The following is a 27,312-nucleotide window of genomic DNA, read 5'->3' as shown; positions in this document are numbered from 1 at the left end:
AAGCACTTTTAAGTCCAATTGATTTTAGTGGTAGAAAATTAAATCCATACTTAAGTCTCCCACAGAAATCAGAAAGATGTTTTAACTTTGGCTGGAATGTGCCTCAATTACATAATCATTCACAAGGCTGAAGGTCGGTTTAAGAATCTCTTCATGACATGTCAGAGTAATTGGAAAAGAGGGGAACTGACTTATTTGTTCATTAATATGAAATTATGGCAGCCTCCCCACCTTAAAGCCAGTCTTATCATATTAGTTTTTTATTTCATTGTGAAAAGTTTGTCAATGAATTCGGTAATATTTAACAACGTTTTCCCTTGACTAGATGATGTGCATAACTTCCAGGAAAATATACAAATCCTACAATTCATCAAATAAAAGAGGAGGATTTTATTTTTTAAAATATAAGAACATTTTGAAGTCTCCCCTGCTGATTGAACCTCCACAGGATTTCCTAGAGCAGCCTTTCCCAACCTTTTGGCCCTGGAGGAACCCTTGAAATATTTTTCAGGCCTTGGGGAACCCCTGCACATTCAGGCTCAAATATAGGCCAGAAGTTACAAAATTATTATATTTCTTTCATGCGTAGGGCTGTATATATGCATTAACAGTGTTCTTAAACTAAAAAATGAAGAATGAAACGTACCTCTTTAATGTGAAGTTGCCTGAATTTGAAATAACTTTTTAAATAAATTGTGATCTCCCAGGGAACTGCTAGTGACCTCTTGCAGAACCCGAGGGTTCCACAGAACCCTGGCTGAGAAACCCTGTCCTAGAGTATGTTAATGTTATTTCACTTTTTTCAGTGAAAGAATTTTTAAGTAATTGCTTGCACTGATATAATTTGTCAGCTATAAAAAAGTAACATATGATGAACCCAAGGCTTCAGCTTTACTATTACTATAATTTTATTTGCACTCGTACAGATAAGACAAATAGCTTCTCCTAAAAGTGAAATTTGCATACTGCTATACCAGCATCTGAAAATAATCACTTCCCTCTGGAATTTGTTGTCTTTTTATAGCTGACAAACTAATGCATACTCAGAAGCAATATTACTGAATCTATGTACATGTTTACTCAAAAGTAAATTCAAGAGCACTTATTCCAAGCATCACAGCATAAAACGTGCCAAAAACTGTTGCTATTAGAAATGAGGCGTTTAGCCACTCCATCTATTCCCTCTTTGCAAGATCAGTTTCAGTTTTTGAGGCCTGAGTATACATATAGAACAGTTGAACAGATGTGTGAAACTGCAAATCATTTTGACTCTTTATCTCAACATTCCTTTAGTTGAATTGAGGTACCGATTATCTTACATGCATGAGTGATAGGCACCTGATTCTTTCATGAAGAAAAAAATGCCTCTTCTACAAGAAACCCACACTACACCTTAACATTTTTAACAACTCTCAGATGGACACTAATACCTCCTAAATCTAATCCTATAACCTAAATCGGATTAGAAAGAGCCCTGATGAAATCAATAGAATTTAATTTAAATCCCAATTAATCACTTCCACTGATTTCCTCTGTGCCCACCTTATGGAACATCCTCCCCCAGCCACCCCGAGGTGAGGATGGCTCCATCCCTGTTGATTTTCCAGAAGTCCCTCAAACCTGGTTATGTCATCAGGCCTGGAGGCCCCAGGGAAATGGCGAGGTATTGAGGTGGCTCCATTGCTGTTAACATCTGCTGTCCTCTTAGCCTTTGTGATTTAATTTTTTTAAAAAAAATTAATAATAATTGTTTTTATATGTTCATTGTTTTATAGTTTTGTTGTATGCCACCCAGAGTTCACTTTTTCATGAGATGGGCAGCCATATAAATGTGATGCATAAATAAATAATAAATAAATAAATTTCACCAGCACATGTAACTGACAAAGGTGATTTGGTCTTGCATTCCTTCCATGCCTCAAATTCATACGGAAGGTCAATCAAAAACTTTAATAAGAACTTTGTGCGTTTTGAATGTGTAATGTAATCAGGAAAGAGCTGATAGGATATCTCTCCCCTAGTAAATATTTTACTCGGTTATGGTTTGGACTTTAATAATGATTATTTAACTAACATCATCCGATGAAAACCTTTTAAACTTTCATTTTAAAAAATGCCTCCAATCTTATATATCATTACTTAGTACTAAGTCTCCAGAGCTTCTGCATGGCCATTCATAGGCTCACACTGCACACTGCATAATCTGTAACTATGCACAGAAAGAAAAAAAAATGTACTTCTTTGACACCCTTTGTGAAGCTAAATGAAAAGTAACAAAAACATATTAATTAGATAAGCATGAAAAAGCACAACACAAATAGGAGTATTAGCAGTTTAATTAGCAATTTAAAAATGTGAAAGACCCATGGGGTTTAGCTTAGTATTGCCCAATTATCCTTTCTTAGCAAGAGCAAACCTGTCACTTTCCCTTCTGCTCCGATTCTCGTGTTTTCTTCTTTATTTCCATTTCTGCTCCATTTCCATGTCAATAATTAAATTTGGAGAAAAGAATGGATCTGTATGATTCTCTGTAATAATCTATGCATTTCTGTACACAATGTGTGTTTTTTTGAAGGTTCTTTTTGAGTGATGCAAAATAAGCATGATTTTCCATGTGCACACATATTCTGGTAGAGTGTGGTAATACAACTTATACATTTGTACACTTACTGAAACAAAATGCATCTGAACTATATATATATACCGCCCAGAGTCCCCCGAAGGGAGGAGATGGGCGGGGACAAATTGGACAAACAAACAAACAAATAAATAAATAAAGGCTCAGAATGGCCCAAGGTGCATTTGCTGCAGTATCTGAAATCCTGTCATGGTATGTGGGCATGACCTTGGGGAACAGGGCAAAGAGATGTAGCCAAGGGAATGGTCATATAAAAATCAGCTGAGCCTTCAGCAGGAATGTGGGCAGGGCAAGAGGCTCAGAAGAGACCTTCCCTAGTTTTTGGGCTGTAAAGAGGATGGGAGGGGAGAGAAATACTTTCAGACTTGCAATATTGTAGCTTTACAATAAAGTAGAATAAGCTCAGCAGTCGTGTTTCCTGTCTGGACTACCTAGTAAGGCTGACAAGTCCAGACAAGAAGCACCAACCACTATCTTTATTGTAAGGTTACAGTAACAGAATCTTGCAAGTCTGAAAATACCTCTCCCCTCCCTTACTTTTACTCTCTCAAAAACTAGGGAGGGTCCCTTTTGAGTGCTTTCTCCACTCCCACCCCTCCTTCAGACCCAGATTTCATTTATCAGACCATTGTCTAGGCTGCAGCTCTTCCTCCTGTCTCCCAAGATCATTCGCACATACCATTACACTGCTTGATCTCTTTCTGAGTAGTCAGGCTTTAGGATAAAAAGAGTCACTGAAAAAATGATTTCACACGTAGGAACATCTGAAAAACTGGGGAAGAAAAGTAACATTACATGATTATTTTTCTTATTAATAAAATTATCAGCAAACTAATCACAGTTCAAATACGTTTCATCCAAACGTAATTTTTCTTTTTTAGTAGGCCATGTATTGAACATTAAGCATCAACTCACAGTCAGAGTGCAGAGGTGCCAAACAATGGCCATGGTCACAAGAGTTTTGCAATGGCCTCAGGCCTCCTCCAGAAATTAGCCCCATGTACAGTTTTAATGGGATAGTATACAGTTATTAAATATATCAAGATAATTTATATGTTATGTTATTAAATCTTCTGGCCCCATTGCCTTTTTTAAGCACTGCTTCTCAAAGGCCAGATGCCACCCACAGCCCAAAAAAGGATCTATATCCCCCCTCAAACAAAAACCTTATACTAAGCAGTTTTCTGAAGGGAAACATCTACTAGGTTTTCTTTCTGTGACATCACAACAGCTCAACCAATGGGAGCCAGAATAGCTGTGGCATCCTGTGTATAGTATCTATGACCTCAAGAAAGGAGCAGGGAAGGAAACAGTTGAAAAGAAGAAAAAGCCTTGGTACAAGCCATACTATTTATTTTTAAAGCGTCCACCATCCAAACTTTTACATACCTAAATATTTTAGGTCACTTCTTCTTAAACATGTTCTTTTCCTAAAATCCACAGTCAATGACTCACAGACTACAGAAGAGAATATTCATGTTTCATTATGCTACAGAGAGAAACCAAAACCACAATTAGCAAAGTAAACATCATAGAGGGCACCTCACCATATACTTTCCAGGACTTGTTCTTGTTTATTCAGAGCAAAGAGGGCCAGTTCAGACAGGTGTAGCACAGCTGTTGATATTCTTGTTACCTTATTTGTTCTTTCTTCCACCTTTCAAAAGAGGTGATGTGCACTCTGCCTTTCCAGAAATGAATGCAACTGCTTGGAGTAAGGATGTTCAGGCCAGCAGGGGTCTCTAGCTGTGACTGAGAAGCGGTAAAAGTTAAATTTCTGGAAATGGGAAGTCAGTCCTAATCAGGAAAACTAGATGGAACAAAGACTTTGGCAGAAAACGTATAAATAAATAAGAGGTGCAAAAAAAAAATTTGAGGAACCTAGATTAAAAAAAAACATTAAGAGAAACAATACACATTCCTTTAATTCAAAGCAGTGAAACAGTCTGGGAAGTGTTGGGCTGCTAAATGACAAAGATGTGAAAGAGATGTTCAAGGAAAATACAGAGACTGCAGAAAACTGAATGATTTTTTTGTCTCCATCTTTGCTACAGAAGATATAAAACAGACTGAATACATAATCTGAGCCTGAACTTATTTTACTGGGCAGCAAATTGGAACAACACAAACTGAGGTAGCAAGAGAAGATGTCCTGGAACATCTAGAGAGATTATACTTTAATAAGTCACTGAGCCATGATGGTATCTTCAATATCAGAGAGAGTTCCTCAATTGCTGATTGAGTAAGAACATGGAACTTCTCCTTCCAGTCATGGTTAGCCCCAAAGGCCTGGAAAAAAGCCAGTTGGACACCAGTTTTTTCAAAGAGATCCAGGGAAGATTCAGGAAATTATAAGCATTCATTTTATATCTGTGCAGATTTGGTAAAAACAGTAATAAAATTTAAAGTAAAGTGCCATGGGTATCTACAAGAGGGGGTAAATGTCAACGCATGTGTCACAACGTTATCACACAAAAGATGTAACTGAAGCATTTGAGTCAGATACCATAATGTCCTTATTTAATCACACTGTTTGTGTGAGAACTATCATCATTTTGATGACATCCTGGCTTGTTATGAACACTACTGCTAAGTACATATAGAGAGAAACTTTGCTGAAGGGAAATCAACATGATTCTGCAAAGATAAATTCTGCCTACATTTTTTTTAGGGTGTAAACAGGCATGTAGATGGACATGACCCTCTCAACTACGTATACTTAGATTTTCAAAAATCTTATCATAGAGTTCCTCATCAAAAGCTCTTGAGTAACCTAGTGGACATAGGATAAGAGGATTGTCCTTTTACAGATTGCTAACTGGTTTTTTTTAAAAACAAAGCAAAGAGTAAAAGGAAATAAAAAGTGGGATCCATCAAGGGTCTATATTGGCACTGATGATTTTTAATGATCTTGACTTAGGGACATAAGATCTTACTGCTTTCATCAAAATGACAAAGACTGTATTGCACCCCAGGTATACCCCTTGGGTATGTGTGGGTACACAACATACAAAAGGGATGGGGCTTATGGTGCAATGACATGGTGCTGCTTCTGTCATTTTACCCTCCTTGTCCCCTTCCCACAGCTGCCACTTATTAGTGGTAAAATTTTTGCATATGATACCAAATCTTCAGATTGGTATAAACCAAAATTGATTGTCAAGAAATCCAACAGTAGCTCTTTAAAATGGGTAAATAATGAAGCAAATGATCAATGCAGTTCAGTTTAAATAATTGGTGGGGGGGATTGGCATATATACTGATGGGGTCTGAGCTTCCTGTAACTAATCATGAAAAAGATCTCAAGAACAGCTCAATAAAGATGTTGACTCAGTATGCAGTAGCTGTGAAAAAGGCAAATTCCCATGCTAGAGATCATTAGGAAAATAACATGGAAATGTCCTTATAGAAATAATGGTACTCCTGCATATGGTTTACTGCATATGTTTTTTGTTACTACATTTGAAAAAGTATATAACAAAACTGCTAAAGTACAGAAGAGGGCAATCAAAAAGATCAGGTGGCATAAGCACATTCCTTACAAGGACAGGCTATAATGTTTGGAACTCTTCAGCCTGGAAAAAAGATGACTTGATGGGGGACATCACCAAAGTGAATAAAATCAACATGTCATGAAGACAGTGGACAAGGGGACATTTTGCTTCATCCCCCAAAAGGGTTATCCAGTGAAGCTGATTGAGAGCTGCAATAGACAAAACAAAATGTTTAAATAGTCTGCAGACTTTATTACCTTAAGATGTGGTAAGTTAGGACTGGCAATTAACTAGGATAGTTCTAAAAGAGGAATTAATACATTCACAGAGGACATGTCTAGCAAGGGTATTCGTTTCAGAGGTTCAGTGTTGCCTCTAGCTTGAGGGCAGGCAGTGTGTTTCCTAATATTAGTTATAGGGGAACAATGGGGAGGGGGGGTTGAAGGGGTGTCTCCATCTTCTGCTTGTGACCATGCCAGAGGAATCTGGCTGGCCACTGTCAGAAGCAAAATGCTAGACTACGATAACCCTTGGCCTGATCAAGCAGTGTTATTCTTAGCTTCACTGTACCTATAGGAACCTCTGTTTGCATTTGTATAGATTATAAATTACTGGCTGCTGCAAGTCACCCATGGCAAATCATGAGAGGAAAGGAGAGGTTGAAGGAACATAGGAACTGTTTCCCTGCCAAGCACTACTGTCTTTTCACTAGGCAGGTATTATCTACTCTGACAGTAGCTTTTATCATTTGAAGCAGATATCTTTTCCATTGCTTGGTCCATTTTAAAAACCTAGAATGTCTAGGATCAAACCAGGGAACGTGTGCTTTCTGTAGCTCCGAGGGGAACAAAATTGGTCAGCAAGACATTGATGAAGGAACGATTTCACAAAAAGCACAATTTTGTTTGCCATAGTACAGAGACAAGCGACCTGGTGCCCACCAGATTTTTGGGACATAGTTTCCATCAATCCAGGACAGCATTCACCAGAGATGATCAAAATATAATTCAAAATGTTCAAGGAGTGGAGATACCAGGTTGCCAACTTCTGTGTCATTTCAGAAAGGTTGGGGTGAAAATGTAGGTAAGATGAGCAGAACCTTATCTATATAAAAAGAAGGACTAGGGAATGAAAATTAAGGGGATAGGAATAGAATTTTTTTCACATGCTAAAGAAGGGGGAAGTTCCATGGTAATTTCCTTATAAATTGATCCTTTCATGAGGAACTTTTGTAATTTACTTTCATAAATTACTTTCATGTTAAGATGTTCAGGACATGGGGTTATCTAATGTAGTTTCACACCAAGTAAATTCATTTAGATTAGATTAAGAGATAGTAACCTTGGGCATTTAGTGAGTTCCAGCTTGGAGGTTCTAAAGCCAGCAGTGGTTAGTAGGAGGAATTCCTGTTTATGTGGTTAATGGATTTGTCAAAGCTCTAGTTAGTGTTTGAAGTAGAAAATTGCTCTAGAAGATTATGGTTGCCTCATGATCACCTTTCCCATTGATCAGTGCCAATTTTGTTCTTTGAACTTGGGGTAATAAAGCAATAGGTAAGATGGAAAAAGATTCCAGGCAAGTCCAACCAAACATAACTTACAATATGAAGTACTTCTTAATGATGGAAAACAGAATTGCCTGGGCTTTTTCTAACTGCTGAGGAATCTGTGATTTGTTTAAAAATCATTTTGCAGATAAATTGCTTTTATTTGCTCTAATAATGCCACATGGTCTGCACTTCAGTCGTTGGCTGTTGGAAAAGACAATCAGTTGTAGGATCATCTTTTTGCATAAAACCTCTCAGGCTGAATACTTTACAAACTCTTTAGCTAGAGTTTGAAAAATAAAATGGATGCATAACCCTAAAGGCCAAAGCAAGTCAGTGCAGAGAACGGAGAGATGGAGCAATGGTCCATATCAGTTAATATTATATGTTCCTATGAGCTTCATGACCATAACACAAAAATGTGGGCATTGCACTTGGATACACCTTGGAGCCAACAATGCTAAACTATTGCTTATCATAGGTAACAACATCTGAACAGGAGGTAGGGTCTATTAGACAGTTCTAGGAAATGTTTTACATCCTGCTACACAATTAGTTCAATGGAGCTGGTATGAGAGATTGCGAGGAAGCTGGGAAAGTCACAGGAGGAATGTTAGCCGTAAACAGCCAGCAGATGGGAGTTTGTCTCATAAACAGAAACTCAATCCAGGCTGCAAAAAGCCCAGGAAGAAGAGATTCAAAACATTCAAAGAGCCTTTTGCTTCAGTGACCTTGCTAATAAATGAAACCTAGAAGGTTCTACTGCAATTTCCAAGATTCTATACTTTACTCCTAATTCTTGCATTAAAGCTCCTTAGTGATTCTTGTTTCCTTGATTGTGCCATGTAATGTGGGGTTTCACAAGTGGTAGTGAAGCTTTCCTTGGGAAAATTCTTTCTAGATCTCAGGGTCCTTTTAAATTACTAACCCAGTTTTCCTATTCTGGAGGAAATACGGTATATGGTGCTATACCAAATACAGCTCCAAATTGTAATGGATGGCATTGTTTATCTGGATCCATTTCAACCTCACTTTCACTATGTTGAAATAATACTGTCTCAGGTGCTTTAATGAATGATCTGTGCCAAGGGAAGAGAGTGGAATTTAGCCTTGTTGATTGTTCTGGTGATATTCTTCCTTACTGGTTAGATCACGATACGTTCAGGTGAGCTTTTCATTAGCTTAGGTTGTGGTTCCAGCTCTGACCTTTCTTGAGAAAGGAAGATTTTTACTCCTATCTTCCATAGCCATTTCCAAAGAAGATTACTACGAAGCATTCTGAATGAGAGTACCTTGGAATGTCTTCTGAAGTGAAAGCCAGTCCAGAGTGCAGAAGTGATGTTGGGAACTGGATCTTGCCAGAGAGAACCTACTGCATTTGTGGTTGAAGAATTTCAGTGATTTCTGGCTGGTTTCTAGATAAAAGTTAAAAGCTAATACTGCCCATTAAATGTAGATTCTGTAGCCCAAATCAAGTTAACTGAAAGCCTGAGAAGTTCAATATAGGATATATTGAAACCATAACTGAAAGCCAAAGTGTCCCAATGTGTTTCTCCACCATCTTGGCTCTCTGTAACCCAATCCAGACAGAATCAGACTCCTGGCTGTACAACAAGAGTTCTCCCTTTCTTCTTCCCTGTGGTTAGTTTTACAGGTCCCAAGAACTCCAAAGAGCTTTGAAGACTCGTGAACACATCTGGGGAGACCAGGAGAGTTAGGTGGGAAGGAAGAGAAATTCTATCCACAAATCGTGCCCTGAATACAGCATATAATCTAGGATAGTGTCATGGCAACTGACACTATTTTAATCTATTTCACCTAAGTTTCATGGAAAAATTTTAAGGGGTTAAAAATTAAACCCTCAGGTTAACCACTGAGTATAGATTTTTAAATAAATAAGTTTGGAGTTCTGTACTTCCCATCATGCTGCTCCCCTGTAAATTTAAATAAAATATTTAGTTCTGTAATCCATATTGGTTCTGCTATAACCAAGTTGTGACTGGAAATAATGACATGAGGAAATAATAAAAAGTACCTGATGTAAGCCATTGAGCCAATGGCCAAAAGGTGGTGATAAATACATGCTAAGAGAACTTCCAAAAAAGGCATGCCTCATCATTTTCTCTTTCACAAACATACATGAATTTGACATACTGTCATTTCACAGACACGGCACTGTTATATTAATATTTACCTTTCTCTCTATGTCTTTAGGAGCTAAACTTGCTGCCAAGTAACTCTTTTTTTTTCACTTAACATTCTGCTTGTTACTTATTCATGCTTGATTTAGTTTTTATTGTGAGTAGATCATTGTTGGCTTATTTATTCAATTAAAATCTGCATCTGGGCCTTGTTACCATGTTCCCTATAACATTCTTCAATTAGTGCAAGATATACTTATTTTATGCATAAAAGAGATTTTGAAACCATTTTTGTTTCCACTGCTTGTTAACATTTCATATATAAATGCTTTATCATTTAAAACTGGATGGTCTCATTTTATGTGTATGTATGTACAATCTGTATATGCCTTTTAAGAGATCAGTATGATTTCCCAGTTGTTCAAATCAAAGTATGTGTAAGATTAAAGTAACACCATTATTACAACTATTATTCTTAATAGGTAGATTCATGGTATGGGAAAATGAAACACCTGTTTCATGATATATTTGTAGTATAAAAGCTAAGCTTATCCTTAAGGAGAGAGGACAAAATATAAATGCATTTATGACTGCTGTAAAGAAGATTGGAAGCTACTTCTTTATATCTTTTTTCTTTTTCTTTTTTTCTCTTTCTTTCTTTCTCTTTTTTCTTTTATTTCCTATTTACTTAACACTTCTCTTTTACTTTTCTTTACTTTCTATTTTCTTTAAGTTTGTATTGTTTTTACTTTGTAAAAAAACTTCTTTAATAGAAATTAATTAAAAAATAAATAAAAGCTAAGTCAATAGGAGGAAATGACAAGATGGGGCTGGATCAGATGATCTTCTCCCCAGTCCATCCCATATACATAAAATGGAGCATACACATAATCATCCATGTGTCTGAATTTCCATCAACAGCTCTGACTGCTCACGTGGTGGTATAACATTTCACTGCAGGGAAGAACAAAGGGAGAACCTTACTGTATAGCTTCTGCATGTTGAATTGTCCCACATACTCTTCATTCAAAGATTCTATACTCCATGCTCTACGAGGATATTAGAAATTAACTGGTGTGGTAGGTGGAGAGAACACGTGCTCACGGTCTACCCTACACAGTGAGGAGAGGTCCTTCCATTACTGCTCATAAGAAAATTAGAAGTATTGCCATTGCTACCATTTCTTGAAAAAGCCAGTGAAAATGAATGTGAAGAAATGGCAAATGACTGCAGATTTAATGAGTTATAATAAGTGACAATTCAGCTGAACTGTTTCGATTTTGTTGTTTACCTGTATCTCCACCCCACCCCACATCATCCCCACACTTACACATCCCACAAGGAGTGGCTAGACTAGCCCTAGAAAAGAGTATTTATAGATGGTGGTAGAAGGACATTAAAGTTTTCAAAAAAATAGATTAAGGTTTATTTTTAATCCACCTAAGTTACCACACTGTAACTTACAAATACTACCAGGTAGGAGCAAAAAAAAAACATAGGCATGCCATGTGCATACTGTGAGATTACAATTTATTTTTATTATTGTAATGTTGTTTTTAACCCTACTATTATGTAAGCCATCACAAATTACTTTTGTGATTGAGGCGACATACAGATTAATTAAATACATACATATATAACTACCTACCTAAACACCCTGGAAGTAGGTTGTGACTCTCTTGGCACATCAGATGGAGAGAAAACCTGGTTTAAGGCATATTTGGTAGAATATGAATAGAATATGATATACCACAGAGAGGAAATAGTAGAAGGTGAATATGGGTCATCTAAGTGACCTTTAGTGGTCAGTGAGCTGTTGAAAATGAGGAGCAAGGAAAATATTTTTTTTAACTCCACCTCCGGGCTGCAAACAAAGAATCTCTTCAGCTACCAGTCAGCCCTAAGGCCACTTTATCCAAGCATTAAGATTTGACTACAGTAAAGGCCTCTCTTCCCTCCCTCCTTTCCTCTCCAACACACACCCACATGCACACGCACACACTTGTGATTCTAAATTGGGTTCTAATTACCATTTTCAGTGAAATGCTATGTGAGCCAGAACAATTCTTAAAAAGCTGAAATTATCCTTCTTGTCACCACCCCCTGCCATTTTACTGGTGCCAAGGCCTACACTTGACTATTTTGTCTAAATCGTTTTCTATTATGACATTCCAGAAGAACATGATTGTTCAGCATCATCTTTCATTTCAAAACAGCATGCTCCTTGCAACATGTGTGTGAGGAAAATCAGAGAAATGGGATATGGTATTTAATAACATCAATTTCTCCTTCTGTATTCTATTCTCTTGCAGATATTTATAAACAATGAATGGCACAATTCAGCCAGTGGCAAAAAATTTCCAGTCCATAATCCTGCAACAGGAGAGAAAATTTGTGAGGTGGAAGAAGGAGATAAGGTATGCTTTTAATCTTCACTGTGTCATGGATTTCCTTTCTGGCTAGCATGTCCAACATTCCAAGACTAAAAACTGGAACACATCTATTTGTATACATTTACATATTTAAGTTAATCCATAATTCAATTCCCCAAGTTTCTGAGGCAAAATAGCAAAGACTCATGCAGGGAGAGAAGTACTTAATATTTGGAAGGATTTCTCAATCACGAAGCAGCTTTCAACAATTCCAAATACTTCCATATTTCTGTTGGGTGCAAAATAATTGCCCAGTCAAACCAAGTTATGGTTAACTTGGCTTTTCAAGCAGGCGCTGGTCCAGGTGGATTTGTGATGTGGTTCCTGTAATTATCTTTTTCTGTGTATTTCTCAATGTGCTGCTACTACTATGTGTGATATTTTGTTTTTGCTTATGATTTTAACTGTTTTTCAAACCTGGCAACTTTAAGATGTGTGGACTTCAACTTCCAGAATTCCCCAACCAGCATGGCAGTTGAAGTCCACACATCTTAAAGTTGCTAGGTTTGAAAAACAATGATCTATTGTGTGCTGCCTTGGAATCATTTCTGATTTGGTAGCCTTATCAATTAAATAAATTATTATTAAATATTGTTAACAGATCACTAACAAGAAATTGCTCCCTCTGTCCATCCCTCTGTCCTACTCCCACCAAGCAGAACCCCCAAACTTGATATATGTAGAAAACCCAGGCACAGAGAGCCTGAGGCCATTATGATGTCTATTGTTTCCTGCACTTCCTGCAGTATCTCAAGACCTGAAGAGGGCCACCATATCTGGGCTGCAGAAATCTGGATGACCATGAAAAGGCAGCATAAAGTTAGAGTTTTCTGAGTAGTTTTTTGCGGCCATTTAGTAATGCTCCAAATTTTTGCAGCCCGTATATGGTAGCCCTTCTCAAGTGCTCACATAATTGTAAAGAGTAGCAAACACAAAAGTTGTTTTCCTTGCTACTGCTGGATAGATTGGTCAGGTTACTGGAAACAGGGACCTTTTCTTCATTTGGTGGGATATGTTGAGTGCCCAGGATGTCTCCCCCAAAATGACAATTGTCCTGACAAAACTATAATATCTGTTTACCTTATTTTTGGCTCTAACCTTGTCTCTAGTCCTTAAGGTTGGATGAGAGAAGGAATCCCTGATAATTTGGGAAGATAAAGCCTTATGTTGATGTAGATTTTGATTTTTTTTTTTATAAATTTCATTCAAAGTTTTCAGAGAACATAAAAACTAACCAAAATAATAAGGAGTAAAAGAAGCAAACAAAAAAACAAAAAAACAAAAGTGCAGAAAGAAAGAATAAAAAAGAAGAAGAAGCTTCCTTTGCAGCAAATATAAGTACAATTAAAAAGTATCTCTTACTTTAAGATTACAAAATTACAACATTGTCTCTTACTCTATGATTATAGAAAGCCTTATTTTAATTTTTAGAGTAGTGAAGGTCATTTAGAAAGTATGTTCTTTGCATTCAGTCCAAAGATTCTTTTTAGAAGTATCTTTAAAACTGTACATTTGCTTAGTACTGACTGACCTCTCTTTGTAATGTCAGCTGAATCATTTACCCATATCCAGGAGTACATTTTAAAGAAGACAAAGACATGGATAATTATTCACTTCATTTTATCATCTCCTCTTAAATAAAAATGCACTGCAAATCAAATCAGTTGCTGTTCCATCTGCCTTCAGTTAAATAATGCAATTTGTTACAATAATTTCATTTTTTGTTCGTTTGTTTCATAAAAGGTTTAACAATTTGAGAAAATGACCATTCAGGTTAATTTTCTATTCAGCACTTTTTAAAATATATGTATTTGTTTATTTATTTATTTATTCATTCATTCGAATTTGTTATAGCCTTCCAACTCTGATGGACTCTGGGTGGTGTAGAAAACCAAAATAAATCATTAAAAACAGATAAAACATAAAACCACACAGACAGACCAAACTAAAACAATTTTAAAAGCAGTACAAATCAAACAAAATAACTCCCCCCAAGTACAATAATACATTAACCCCAGGCCTGGGACCAAAACCAGGTTTTAAGAGCTTTCTGAAACCCTAGGAGAGAGGGCACCGTTCTTATCTCTGGGAGGATGCTGTTCCAGAGGGTGGGACCATGAAAGAGAATGTACACTTCCTTGGTCCCGCAAGATGACAACATTTAATAGAGGATTCCTGGAGCACTCCGCTCTGCCAGAACATACCAGGCAGGCAGAAACTGTTGGAGACCGGTGGTCCATCAGATATCCAGACCCTAAGCCATACAGTATCAACAATTGCCAATAACTAAATAGTTTTCTAAAGTGCACAAATCTACAAATTATACAAGTTAATGTAAACTCCAGATTCTAGTATTTAGTAAGCGAACCAATAAATTTTAGGACTTTAATCTGTGTTTACAATTGATATAACAAAGGATTATGCATTCCAGAAAACTTTTTTCTTTGCTCAGAAAATCAAGAGGTTATAAAGCAAAGAAGTACATGGGACTGTGAAATAATATCCTTTCAGTTACTTTGTTCTTTCAAGCTACAATCACTAAGTCAAGAAAGACCGAAAACATGATTATATTTTTAAATGGTCATTGTAAAGAAAAAAATGCAGTCTTACACATGTCGACAAGTCCTATTAAGCCTTAGATGTCAATCCTATACACATCCTGCTGATCTAGTTCTGAGTAGACTTCCATAAGATTGCTATTGTTTATAAGTCTTATTAAATGCTGAATAAAGGTAAAGTAATTTGCTTATTTCCATTTGTATGGACTTCTGTTATTTAGCATCATGGAACTTAATAATCATTCTTTCACAAACTAGATTTCATTTTAATTTTCTAGCATTAAATTTTTAATTTATCAGCAGGCAAATTCACTGCATGCTCCGGACCTGCTAAGTCCAGCTTTCACTGAGGGTGGAAAGAATGGTTTCCCTTACAGTGTTCAGCAGGAACACAATTTTCCAATATATTTAAATGAGATACTGTGCATCTGTGTGCTTTGTCAGAACTGTTAGCTGGCATGTTACACTTACATTTTCTGGAGAATGAAGAAGATGTTGATACGTACTAACAATAGCATTAAGAAAAAAAAATGTCTGGAGTTGTGCTGGTGTGGGTATTTGCAGAATTGTTTTTCACTAAAAATCATGATCTGGAAAGTATTGATATGACTCAGGCAAAATAAATGTGTCATCACATATGTGGTTTTTCTGCAGAAAGATATTGACAAAGCTGTTAAAGCAGCAAGGAAAGCATTTGAGCTTGGATCCTGCTGGAGGACAGCAGATGCTTCAGAAAGGGGAAGGCTGTTGAACAAGCTAGCTGATTTAATTGAAAGAGACCGTCTCCTTTTAGCTGTAAGTCTAAAATACTGACTCTTAGGCAAATTCATCTTTTTAAGATGAGATTATCTTGATGCCTTTGAATACTTTGTGAAAATATATATTCTTGTTTTAAGAGAATTCAACCAATCCAAAGTCATAGTTCATTTGAAAAATCCACACAATTCCATTGTCAGAAAAACTGGTCTGTTGTGTTCAGTCTGTTATACAAGGTAGATTAGCATCTCCCTTGTCTATCTTAAGCAAGCCTGAAAAGTCACCTAGTGTGATAAGGTCATATTTCATCACTGCCACTGAAGAAAAATAATGAAGGGAAGAGGTCACCAGGTAATGCTCCCACCATTAATTTGAAAACCAAGTTGTACTGAGGAGAGTCACCAAATGTCCATTCCTGAATAGATCAGTACCCCCCTAACGATCCCTCTGTTTTTTAATCTTCAATTCCTAGATGCCTCTGATACTATTTATATTTTATGCATTTAAGTCAACCACAATTTTAGAAGAATTTTAAAAAGACAAGAACGTTGGATTTGTTTTGCTGCTTACCTGCACAGGCCCACCTAGTTTGACACTGTTTTCCCCAGGATCTGAGAATCGAAAGTACAATCTTCAGTTACATTCCCAAAGCCTTAACCTTTTTTTTTATATCAACTATAACTCTGCTGCAGAAATTATCATCTCCCAAACAAAGGGAAAAATTGGAGAAATTGAATGAACTCATTGACTAATTTCAAGGAGGGTGGATGTATTTCAGATGAAAAAATGAAAAGAAATGTGGAACCCATCCTAACAGGTTTAATCATTTCTTTTCATTCTTTCCTTGGCCAACAAGACCAAATATACAAATATAAAATATAAAATAAATTTCTTTATTTTTCCATAAAGGTCTGTCTTTCTAATCCAGATTTCTTTAAGCAGGCCTTTCTTTCTGTTGCAGTGATAGCACTACACTTATGCACATTAAAAACTTACTTTTGATCAACTGTAGGCATCCTTCTTTGAAATCCAATGATATGTGAAGATTGGGAAATTGCTGGGGCAGGGGGGCCCTCAGCCGTGAAGATCTTTGTTGGTTTATCAGAATGCCAGGTTGGCTGCCTTTACTTTCAGTGCTTAATCTCATTTTAATAACAAAGGTGGCTAAGAAGTAACCATTTCTGAATGGTACAGCAATTTCAAACAATATTTAATGGAGGGGATGTTTTTTTATACTATTACTGAATATCTGTTTTTTTAATAAATTGGTAGTTTATCTAAACTTTGGAAGGAACCATTTGAAAAATCTGTTACTTAATGTTGCACAGCTAAACTGTTAATATTTAAGTAAAGTGAATGAATAACCTAAATTAATAGTCTAAAAAAAGTAATAAAGGATTCCATTCTGGGGCTTCATTGAAAATGCAAGGTCTTCTCCTTTTTTCATGGAATGAATTCCATTCTAGAAATTGTATTGGCAACATCTTCTAGCAAAATGATATGGCGAAAGGCGAGCAAAGATTATATTTGCTGGCTGCAGTCTTCTCTGAGATCAAACAATTCCTTTCTAGAGCTAATACATGCTGATGAGTACTATCCTTTGAGCTGCATGTATCAGCTATAGTTAGATAACCATCCCAAAACAACCGCTCTGCAATTACTCCTTAAAAATACAATCAAAGCTACATATTCAGTTCATTACATACATTTTTTCAACAAGATCATAATGTCCAGTTGCTTTTTTTAACTTGTATTTTAAAGCCTGCTGCTCTATCCCGTACTGAGGATAATCTTACTTTCCCAATGCCATTCTCAAATCATTATGACCTAGTTAGCGTAATTCTTAATAAGACCATGTTATAGACAGTCGCATTCTTTCATTTATCTACAGTGACTAATTTTTTAAACCATTCTTTGTTTCAGACAATGGAGAGTCTTAATGGGGGAAAGCTTTTTTCAAACGCCTACCTAATGGACTTAGGTGGCTGTATCAACACTTTGCGCTACTTTGCTGGCTGGGCTGATAAAATCCAAGGACGTACCATCCCCATGGGTGAGTTACTCCGGACAAGTTGTATATGAGATAAAGTTAGTTTAATGTGAATTTAAATAAGCCTTCAGTTAAAGAACTTTTTCATCTGAGAAAAACATAACCTTTAGAAATCTGTTACATAAAAGTATATTGGTAAAGGTTTATCAGCAAGGATTGTTTTTTTTTCTTTTTTAACAGTTGGTACATTTTGCATAATTCATTCCTGTAGCTTTCAGTCCTAACTGAAGTTCCTTCGGTTGCAAGGATTAGCATGTTTCGTTATAAATGCTTTTGGGGGGGATTTAAGAATATAGCTCTTACATTATTTTTTATTGTGATGTTGCAGTGTGACTGGATTGTATAACCATACAAATTGAGCAGTCTTTTTTTTTTCCTCAAAATCCCTGCTTTAAAAAAAAAACAGTATCTAAGTCTGCAGGAAATATGTTGGTTTTGGCCTTTTTAAAAAAAAAAAAAAAGCATTTTCCCATTGGAGAAATACTTTGGGAAACAGTGTCAATGCACTTATTTAAAAAGAAAAGAAAAATTGTGCTTTAATTGTTCCCAACTCTAGGACTGCAAAAAAAAAAAAAAAGTGGGTAGAGGGGCAAAGGCTACATATGACCTGTGGGCTGCAAGTCTCCAACCCTTGTACAGCAGGAAAAATAATCATCTAATTCCATGGGATCTATTCATGGGATTTTAAAGGCATTGGCTCTGCAGAATTACATAACACTCTCTTTCTCATGCTGCCTCTTTCATTTACACACAGGCAAAAAGTATATGATTATGGAGAGAGAGAAAAATACGCTTTATTGATTTATTGATTTATTCAATTCAAATTCATATTTATTCATTTTGCATGAAAACTCTGGGTGACTAAAAACAATCAACAAAAACAATATAACAAAACCCCTGTAAATCAAGCCAAAAATTAGAATTAAGAAAATCATAATACAATAGCCAAGGCACTATATAACAGACTCAGCCACATAAACCACACCCATATGGGGTTCATGTAACCTCCTGGGCCAGCACCTGGGAAAAGGCCAGATCTTCACAGCCTTCTGGAAGGCCAGGTATGTCACAACCTTCTTCCAACTTGACTTCCATGATTTTTTGTCACTTGGCCCCACAGTTGTCATGAATAAGAATTGGCTAAACTGGTGGTCCAGTTTTGCTCATTTTATATACAAACGAAGGACTTGCTTCCAGGTATTTGCCCCCCTTTAATTCTTGAAGCCAGTTGCAACAGGCAAGGTATTATTGGTCCCTGCACATTTCAAAGGATGTTAATTGCTGGTCTGGAAACTCCTATTTAGCCAAGCTACTATTAAATATCATTGCTAAATTATTTTTGTATTATTTTATTTATTTATTTATTTACATAGCACTGTCTTTAATGTAAGAATGGTTTACAAAGCAAAGAAATAATGCATATTAGCGAAAAGCACTGTCTTGTTAACAGCTTACAGTTTAACAGACGGAAAAGAGAAGAGAAGAAGGAAATGAACAGAAAATTTTGCCAGTTTGATTATTTTAGATGCCTAAACTTTCATTTGAACATAGAATTATATCAATAAGAACTTGCAAGCACTTGTTTAGATACTACAGGTAGTCCTCACTTACTGACCCACTCGTTCAGCAACCATTCAAAGTTATGATGGTGTTGAACAAGGTGGCTTATGACTGGTCTTCAAAGTTGTGGCCATTGCAGCATCTCTGCAGTCACGTGATCATGATTCAGGCGCTCGGCAACTGGTCCACGTTTACAACAGCCACAGCATCCTGCAGTGACATGATTGCCATTTACAACCTTTACAACTGGCTTCTGACAAGCAAAGTCAATGGGGAAGCCAGCAGGAATCTGCAAGTCATGGTCATGTGACATCGCACTTAACTACCCACAGTGATTTGCTTAATGACCGCAGCCAGAACTGACAAACTGATGTTCCCTCCCTGTGGTGGGAGATGGGTGGTGATAAAAATTTGATTGTCTCAGATATGTAGGTAAACAAGAGCAGACATAAAACTATATTAGAATTTTAATCTTAATTTTCCTATGTGTTGCCATTTAAGGTTGCCTCTGATATTTATGTTCTCTGAACATAAATAAGCAGTTGCTTATTTTATGTAATGGGAATCTCTCTACAGCAGACATTCCAATATCTGTTTATATTTTCTATTGATTTTTTTTCTAAGTGAGATCATTTTAAATTGCAATCTGAGAAAACTGAAAAGGCGTTTTTGCACTCTCTTTTTTCCTTTCGTTTTTAAATAGAACTTGATTTTATTTATCCCTTGTGAATGTGATCAGCCTGCTAAATGGGAGGTGAAAAAGGTTGATTATCCTAGTCCCACAATTTAATTCTCCAGGGTCAGGAGTTGGCATGACAGAACAGATTCCACTTTTTCTCATATTTTAAGCAACTAAGGTGGTTTCTAAGTCCTATTTCTCTCACCTACCAGAATTAGGGGAGAGGAGAGAGAGCCAGGCAAGGCTTCCCCTAGAAGATAATTGGTGGCAGCAAGAACCATCACACTACCTGCCACACCAGGGCAGAAGGTAGAGTTGGGTTGTGTAAAACCAAAAGACTTCTGAGAGAGATGGTTTAAGACCTCCCATCTTTCACCCTATGGACCTGTCTTGTTGCTACACCAGCCTTACAGGCTTGTACTATGGTAAAGTACAGTTGCTGAAATTACTTTCTTCTGTATAATAGTTAAAGGGATGTTGACAGGCTCCTCATCTCTGTTGTCCAAGTTTTATGTTTGGTTATTACTGAATCTAGGTATATTTACATTTTCTTTGGCTTGTATCATACTGTAGCAATATGCCACATCTACAACAGCATATAGAAATTGCAGATTAACGAGGCAGGTTTTCATTTACTCTTGCTATATCTTGTCTGTGCTTTCTTATTATTTTACCTAGATGGAAAATATTTCACATTTACAAGACATGAACCTGTTGGAGTCTGCGGTCAAATTATTCCTGTAAGTATCATGTATATAGTGAACAAAATGAGTTATATCCTTCATTGCACATGAGTTTCCATTCATGGATAAGCTTTTCATTTTCCAGAGGCTTTAGCTAACAACAAATGAAACAATATGCACCAATTTAATTGCCTTAATATAATTAACTTGAATTAATTTTTTGTCAATGAAATACATAAATTGAACTCTTGCGTATTTAATAGCTTTTTCCTTCTGTCTCATTTAAAATTACTATTTGCTTGCAATTTTTGGTGGACTGTGAGGACTACATGTCCCAGGCAACCCATCTGGGTACCCTTGAATTACATGCTTATACACAAAGATACATATACATATCTACCTTAAAGGTAAAGGTTTCCCTTGACGTAAAGTCCAGTCGAATCCGACTCTAGGGGAAGGTGCTCATCTCCGTTTCTAAGCCTTGGAGCCGGCGTTGTCATAGACACTTCCGGGTCATGTGGCCAGCATGACTCACGGAACGCCGTTACCTTCCCGCCGAAGCGGTACCTATTGATCTACTCACATTTGCATGTTTTCGAACTGCTAGGTGAGCAGGAGCTGGGACGAGCAACAGGAGCTCACCCCGCCATGCGGTTTCGAACCGCCGACCTTCCGATCGACAGCTCAGCGGTTTAACCCGCAGCGCCACCGCGTCCCATCTACCTTAATTAATCTACCTTAATTCCCCACAATCCAGTTTGTCCTGTGAATTGAATTTAAGAGATGCTAGCAATTTCTCTAGATTGAGGATTGATTGTACATTCATACTTTAAGTTAGAAGTTTATTCCTTTAAGAATTAGTTCATGTTTTCACATTCCTGAAGCCACCTGCTGAGGACAACTGGTAGGTTTGTTTGTTTGTTTGTTCATTCTCTGGGTTATAGACTAGTCCAATCAGCTAACTCTAAGTGGCATACAACTCCCCAAAAACATAATTTGGGATCAGAAACAAACAATTACGAGCATGTATAAAACTGGAATGACATACAATACAATACAATAGAAACCAATTCATCATCTGGAGGGATACTTGTAAGATTGTTGATTGCCATGAAGGCATTTCAAACTGATTGCACATCAGCAGACCTCAGCTTTCTGAGATCTATGAGAAGAATATAGAACCAACTGCTTTGCAGTATCTAATGAAATGGGAAGTTTTGTGCTTCAGTCAATGAAACAGCCTAAAAGGAAGGACGTGGCAAAGTTATCATTTGTATACAAGGAAGTCTCCTTGACTAAAAGACATTAAGAGAATTCCCAGCTAATTTGACCAATAGAAGTTCGGGGAGCTTCAGTTCAAAAAATCCAGAAAGCACCAGGCTACATAAAAGTGACACAGCAGATGGGTGTGCCTTGGGGAGGATCAACAACAAAACATAAAGCCTCCCAGGAAATTGAGGTACTGTCTTCCTGGATCTTCACTGATGTCTACAATATACTACTCACTACGAGAACTGTATACAGATATATCATGTTCTGTTTTTGGGGATGAGAGCCTGGTTGGTGATTTTCATCAAGCTTCCCCAGTGGGTAGGAGAAAGTCTCCAGCGGTTTCTCAATGAATAGGGCTCACCATTAGCAGTGGCTGTAGCTCTGCTTTTTTTTCCCCAATAATTTTTAAAGTTAATATTCATTTATTTAGTTGTTTGCTTTTTGCTTGCTTCCGACAGTGAGTTAGATTTGTTAGCAATATTGGCCACCATGTGGCATGCTCTACAATTTCCCTGAGTTACTGCTATCCTTGAGACATTTTTTTTGTCTGTGTGTATGTCTTTGCATTCATTTAATGTTGAGAAAATTGTGCAAAATAGACTTGAGAAAACATTTTTAACGATCAGAAAATTTTCTTCAGAAAACTTCTAGCTCAGGTTAGATTCACAGACTACATATAGCAGAAAGTGCCAGAAGATGTAAGTAGATCAAGGAGGATGTGAGTGGCATAGAATCCTTCTATTTTTTGTGTATAGATTTTCTGCCAGTGTCTGAAACTTTTCTCTGGAACCCTCACACCTGCTGTGTTACCTCCAAACACAAATGTTGGTACCATGAAATGGTTTGGGACTTTAGGAATGAACATCCAATTATCTATATTAACCATTTGCTAAAATTTATCACCTGCTTTGAAAGAGAGTATCAGGAGTGTATACATTCAATAGACAGGTGAGAATATCACTTGAATAGCCCATAGCTGTTGTAGCTTTAGACCAGTGTCTCTCAACCTGGGCAACTTTAAGATGTGTGGACTTCAACTCCCAGAATTCCCCAGCCAGCCATTCTGGCTGGGGAATTCTGGGAGTTGAAGTCCACACATCTTAAAGTTGCCCAGGTTGAGAATCACTGCTTTAGACTATATAAGTGCCCCCTGGAATATTGGAAGGCGCTTCCTGTTGACCACTGGCAAGGTCACTCTTGTTGCTCACCAAGATTTGCTGAGGACAGAAAGTAAACCTAAGTCATAAATCTTGGTTCCAGTAGGTTAGACTTTGGTGTAATCTAGTCTAATAGAAGTTTATAGCCTTTATCAATTACAGTGTTTATTGTTTCTGAATCTCTTCAAAAGAATCCTTGCCCTTTGGCAACACACCACAGCAGATTTGTTTCCTCTGCCAGTCCCTGAAATGAGCCCCAAGTTGGTTGGTTGTATCTTCTTAGGCTCATTGGAAGCATATTAATCAAACCTCAGTCTAAAACCTGTGGCTGTTTTCTGATGGATGGTAGAGATTTACAAAGTCCAAGTAGGAAATGTAAACTTGTTATAATGATTTGTTGGTCATTGCTTCTTACGGTCCCTTTGTAGTGGAACTTCCCACTGGTTATGTTCATTTGGAAGATTGCCCCAGCCCTTTGTTGCGGAAACACGGTGGTCGTCAAGCCAGCCGAGCAAACTCCACTGACTGCTGTTCACATGGGCTCTTTAATTAAAGAGGTGAGTTGCCATAGCAAAACTACTGTATGCAGGTCTTGAAGAAGGGAAATCAATGTAAATGTGATCTTTACATTATGATGCTTATAAATAGTAAGGGTTCATCTGCTTTGTGTCAGAGGAGCCCCCAGCATGCCTGGCCTTGTCTTGGGCTGTTGTATTGTATTGCAAACCACTGAAGCAAATCAAGGGCTAGAAGCTCACATACTTTTCCAGCCTAAACTGTTCAGAAAACAAATCATTAGCAGCTTAGTAAACTGAACATCTTGGCAAACCTCACACTTTTGGGAGGCAAAAACAAACAAGAGCTGGCTCAGAAAAGCAAAGGGATGGGCAAGGGGGGATGGGAAGGGTGGTTTTGATTTTTCACATGAGCATTCAGTGATGAAACCTGGTAATTCAGTTTGATGTTTTAATTTAACTTTCTCACTGAAATATTTGCCTTACTCAATAAGTGAACATGAGCTGTATGAAACTGTCAAGTGTCAGGCTAGGTGTGCCCAGGATAAAACACACCTGCTATAAAACTGTAATTTGAAACATCCTGATTTAGAAGTCACTTGGTTCAAATGAATATGACTTAGCCTACATCAGGGTGGGCAACATTTCAGGCTTTGACCTTCAATGCATAATCTTGCACAATGCCCTGGCATGCAAAATATTTTTTTTAACTTCTCTGAAATCTGCCAAGACTGTCAAATTCTACAAGCTTTCTATTTCTTCCCAGGATCTCATGAGATCTCATGTCAGCATGCCATAGTCAGAGAGAAATCTGATTAGATTTTTTTTTACAAATTGGAGTTATCTTTAAGGCAAGTTTAATGTTGGGAGGAAAGAGCTTCTATTGACAAGCACCACCTTCTAATGCCACATCAGCAGCTGGCTTGCTTGGTGAACAGCCAATATGGAGCAGAGGTGAATGCAGAATTATGGAGCTGCTTTTGCTATGGGCTGGCAAAAGCTGAGTGATGGAAATATGTGGTAATAAGTCATCAGTAACAGCACCACTCTTGAGGGCTCAGGAAGTTTGTGGGAGAACCATTAAAATGTTGGTATGCCCCATGCTTTTCAAAGTAGTAGAGCTATTCCATGAAATATAAAATGAAGGAACTTTATTCAGTGCCCTAAGCTTCTCTGACTGAACTCACACAGCATGCTAAGCCACAAGTTTTGCAAATGCCACAATTGTCTGGACTCATTCACCCCAAGCTACATAAAGCACAGTTTGCCAACCACAATTTGCTGGGACCACACAACATCTTAGCCAAAATGAAACAAGTCACACCATGGATTAAGGTGATGTGTGAACCTGGTCTTGAGAAAGAGTAAAATTATAAGAAATTGTGAAAACTCTACTGAAGGGTGATATTTTATTCTCTCTTTCCAGGCAGGATTCCCACCAGGAGTGGTGAATATTGTGCCAGGATATGGGCCCACTGCTGGAGCAGCCATTTCCAATCACATGGATATAGATAAAGTGTCCTTCACAGGCTCAACAGAGGTAGTTCCCTAATATTGTGAAGAACTGAAATAGAAAAACTTAAATTCCAATTCTGACAAATCATTATCACCTAACTTGTTTGAGTGTAACTATATTAACTTTTTCAAGTTTAACTGTGTTAAAACATGTCTCTGTAATTATTTCTTGACTGTTACAGCATCTCAAATACTTCTTTTCTATGCACTGTTTAAATCTTATTTTGAATTCTACGTTATAACTTTTTTTAACTACAACTTGGATCCCCAAATTATTTTTAATTATGAAAAACTGGTAACAAATTCTATAAATAAATGTAAATAAAATATATCCCTGCCAAAAAAAGAGTTTTAGAAGATAATAGTCATTCTGAACAACAGCAGCACTATTTGCAAAACATAGTCAGGGTTACGATCATGCAGAAGAATCATATTCTGCATTTTAATTCTTTCATTTTATCTCAAAAAACATATTTAGATATTCAAAGAATATCTGTTCTTATATTCTATTCAGTTGTCTTTTTGGACATGTTCCACATTAAGAAAGTGTAAATCATACAAAGATGCCTTATTCTAAGCCAGAATATTTGCCTCTCAAGCCCTGAAATATCTATTCGAAGAGCTATTGTGATTTCCAATCTCCTACTTCTTCTGAGTCAACTAAGACTGAAAGAGATCAGCTTTGCTTATGGTGTCTTGCCTTTCCAGGAATGATTGATAGTGACCCAAAGGATGCCAGGGGAGAATGAGGAACTCTTTCCCCCAGTAGCTTTATCACTTTAGGAGCAATGTGTTGGGAGCCATAAGCCAACTATGACCAGTGCCAGAACCAAAAGTGGCCATGGCCATAATACAAAAGCTAGTGGCCAAAGGATGGAGCTAGATCCTGAATGGAAATGGTCGGAGTCAAAGGAGGTACAACCAGGGCTGCAACTAGGGTCTGTGTCACCCGGTGTCCTGACTCCCAGGAACACTCTGAGACAGGGAACTGGTCTCTAATGTTTTATTGCTAATACATAACAGTAATCCTAACAAACTGAACAAACGTGGGAAAACCCAGCCATATAAACCCCGCAGGTTAAGGCGGTCCCAATCTGTGCCTCTTGGAATGGCTGACCAATTCCTCAGTGCTATGCATGCGCTTAACAGTCTGGAAGGGAGCCCCCTGCTCGCCATCCTTACTCATGACACCCGGGGCAAACATGGGTTCCATGCCCATTTTGGCACCCCCCCCCAGTGCTCATTTTGGTGCCCCCCCCAGCACGGTGACCAGGGCACATGCCCCGCTTGCCCCTCCCCCCAGTTGCGACCCTGGGTACAACCACAGCCAAAAAGAATAGTGGTCACTTCACAACCTTTTCTCAGAAGGTAATTACCCTTCAATTTACATCTGCTTCCTGTCTCAATGTTTCATTTGTGTTCCCTTCAGGTTGGCCAGATGATCAAACAAGCTGCTGGAAAGAGTAATCTGAAAAGGGTCACTCTGGAACTTGGGGGGAAAAGCCCCAATATCATATTCGCAGATGCTGACTGTGAGTGCCCCATTTCTTCTGAATTTACTTTCTTTAAAAGTATATTTATTCTTTCTCCTTTTCCCAACTAAAATTTAGGGAGTGTTCAAGAAAGGAAAAAACAGAAAATGCAATTGGATCAGAGTCATGGCAATATTTAAAATTATAGCTCTGTAAAAGTAAACATTAATCAAGATATAATAGGAATACATTTCTTTACAGTGGATAGTGCTGCGGATTTCGCACACATTGGCGTCTTCTACCATCAGGGGCAGTGCTGTATAGCTGGATCTAGGATTTTTGTAGAAGAGAAGATCTATGATGAATTTGTTCGTAGGAGTGTGGAAAGAGCAAAGAAAAGCATCCTTGGAAATCCTCTGTCTCCTGGAGTAACTCAAGGTCCTCAGGTAAGTTTTAATTAATCACAGTGTTTTTCTATCAGAGTTGCCAGAGTCAAGAATTAGTCCAAATGCAGGATTCCTGGGAGCTTGATTGAACCCCTGTTGCTTAGCAAAAGTACTTTTATAAAAGTGCTGCTCTCCAGTGTAATCAGCAAATTTGATTTCAACAGTCTTTGTGTATGAAAGCATTGCCAAATGGAATTAAATTCCTCATTTGATTTTCACGTAATACTTCCCTGCCTCTTTGAGGCTCTCCCAGTTTCCTGGTTCTGTGAGGCTCTCACTTCCTGTTTTCTTCTCCACACCTGCTGAACTTGCCCTAGCTGCCTTCAGGCAACTGAACTTAGCTAGATTTGTGAACCAATTGCTCAACCTACAGGGCACAGAGTCCCACCCTAATAGGT

At 37.6% G+C, this 27,312-nt stretch overlaps 1 protein-coding gene and 1 long non-coding RNA gene across 2 annotated transcripts in view; one reads left to right on the top strand and one right to left on the bottom strand.

The window, feature by feature from the left end:
* ALDH1A1 (aldehyde dehydrogenase 1 family member A1) overlaps positions 1 to 27,312 on the top strand; it is a 38,766-nt gene that overhangs the window by 2,525 nt on the left and 8,929 nt on the right. Inside the window, exons 2-9 of the mRNA XM_063295144.1 lie at positions 12,132 to 12,236; positions 15,464 to 15,604; positions 17,489 to 17,618; positions 20,533 to 20,594; positions 23,395 to 23,523; positions 24,908 to 25,021; positions 26,426 to 26,528; positions 26,730 to 26,914. Coding sequence (XP_063151214.1) covers positions 12,132 to 12,236; positions 15,464 to 15,604; positions 17,489 to 17,618; positions 20,533 to 20,594; positions 23,395 to 23,523; positions 24,908 to 25,021; positions 26,426 to 26,528; positions 26,730 to 26,914 — 969 coding nt within the window. The remainder of the gene's footprint in view (positions 1 to 12,131; positions 12,237 to 15,463; positions 15,605 to 17,488; positions 17,619 to 20,532; positions 20,595 to 23,394; positions 23,524 to 24,907; positions 25,022 to 26,425; positions 26,529 to 26,729; positions 26,915 to 27,312) is intronic.
* Positions 4,546 to 27,312, bottom strand: part of LOC134491405 (uncharacterized) — a 771,213-nt gene continuing 748,446 nt past the window's right edge. Inside the window, exon 2 of the long non-coding RNA XR_010067320.1 lies at positions 4,546 to 4,927. This is a non-coding gene — a long non-coding RNA (uncharacterized LOC134491405). The remainder of the gene's footprint in view (positions 4,928 to 27,312) is intronic.

Source organism: Candoia aspera, chromosome 2 (assembly GCF_035149785.1).
Source record: "Candoia aspera isolate rCanAsp1 chromosome 2, rCanAsp1.hap2, whole genome shotgun sequence".
Taxonomy (NCBI): Eukaryota; Metazoa; Chordata; class Lepidosauria; order Squamata; family Boidae; genus Candoia; species Candoia aspera.
Note: the sequence above shows the minus strand (reverse complement) of the source record. Positions and strands in the feature narration are given on the sequence as shown.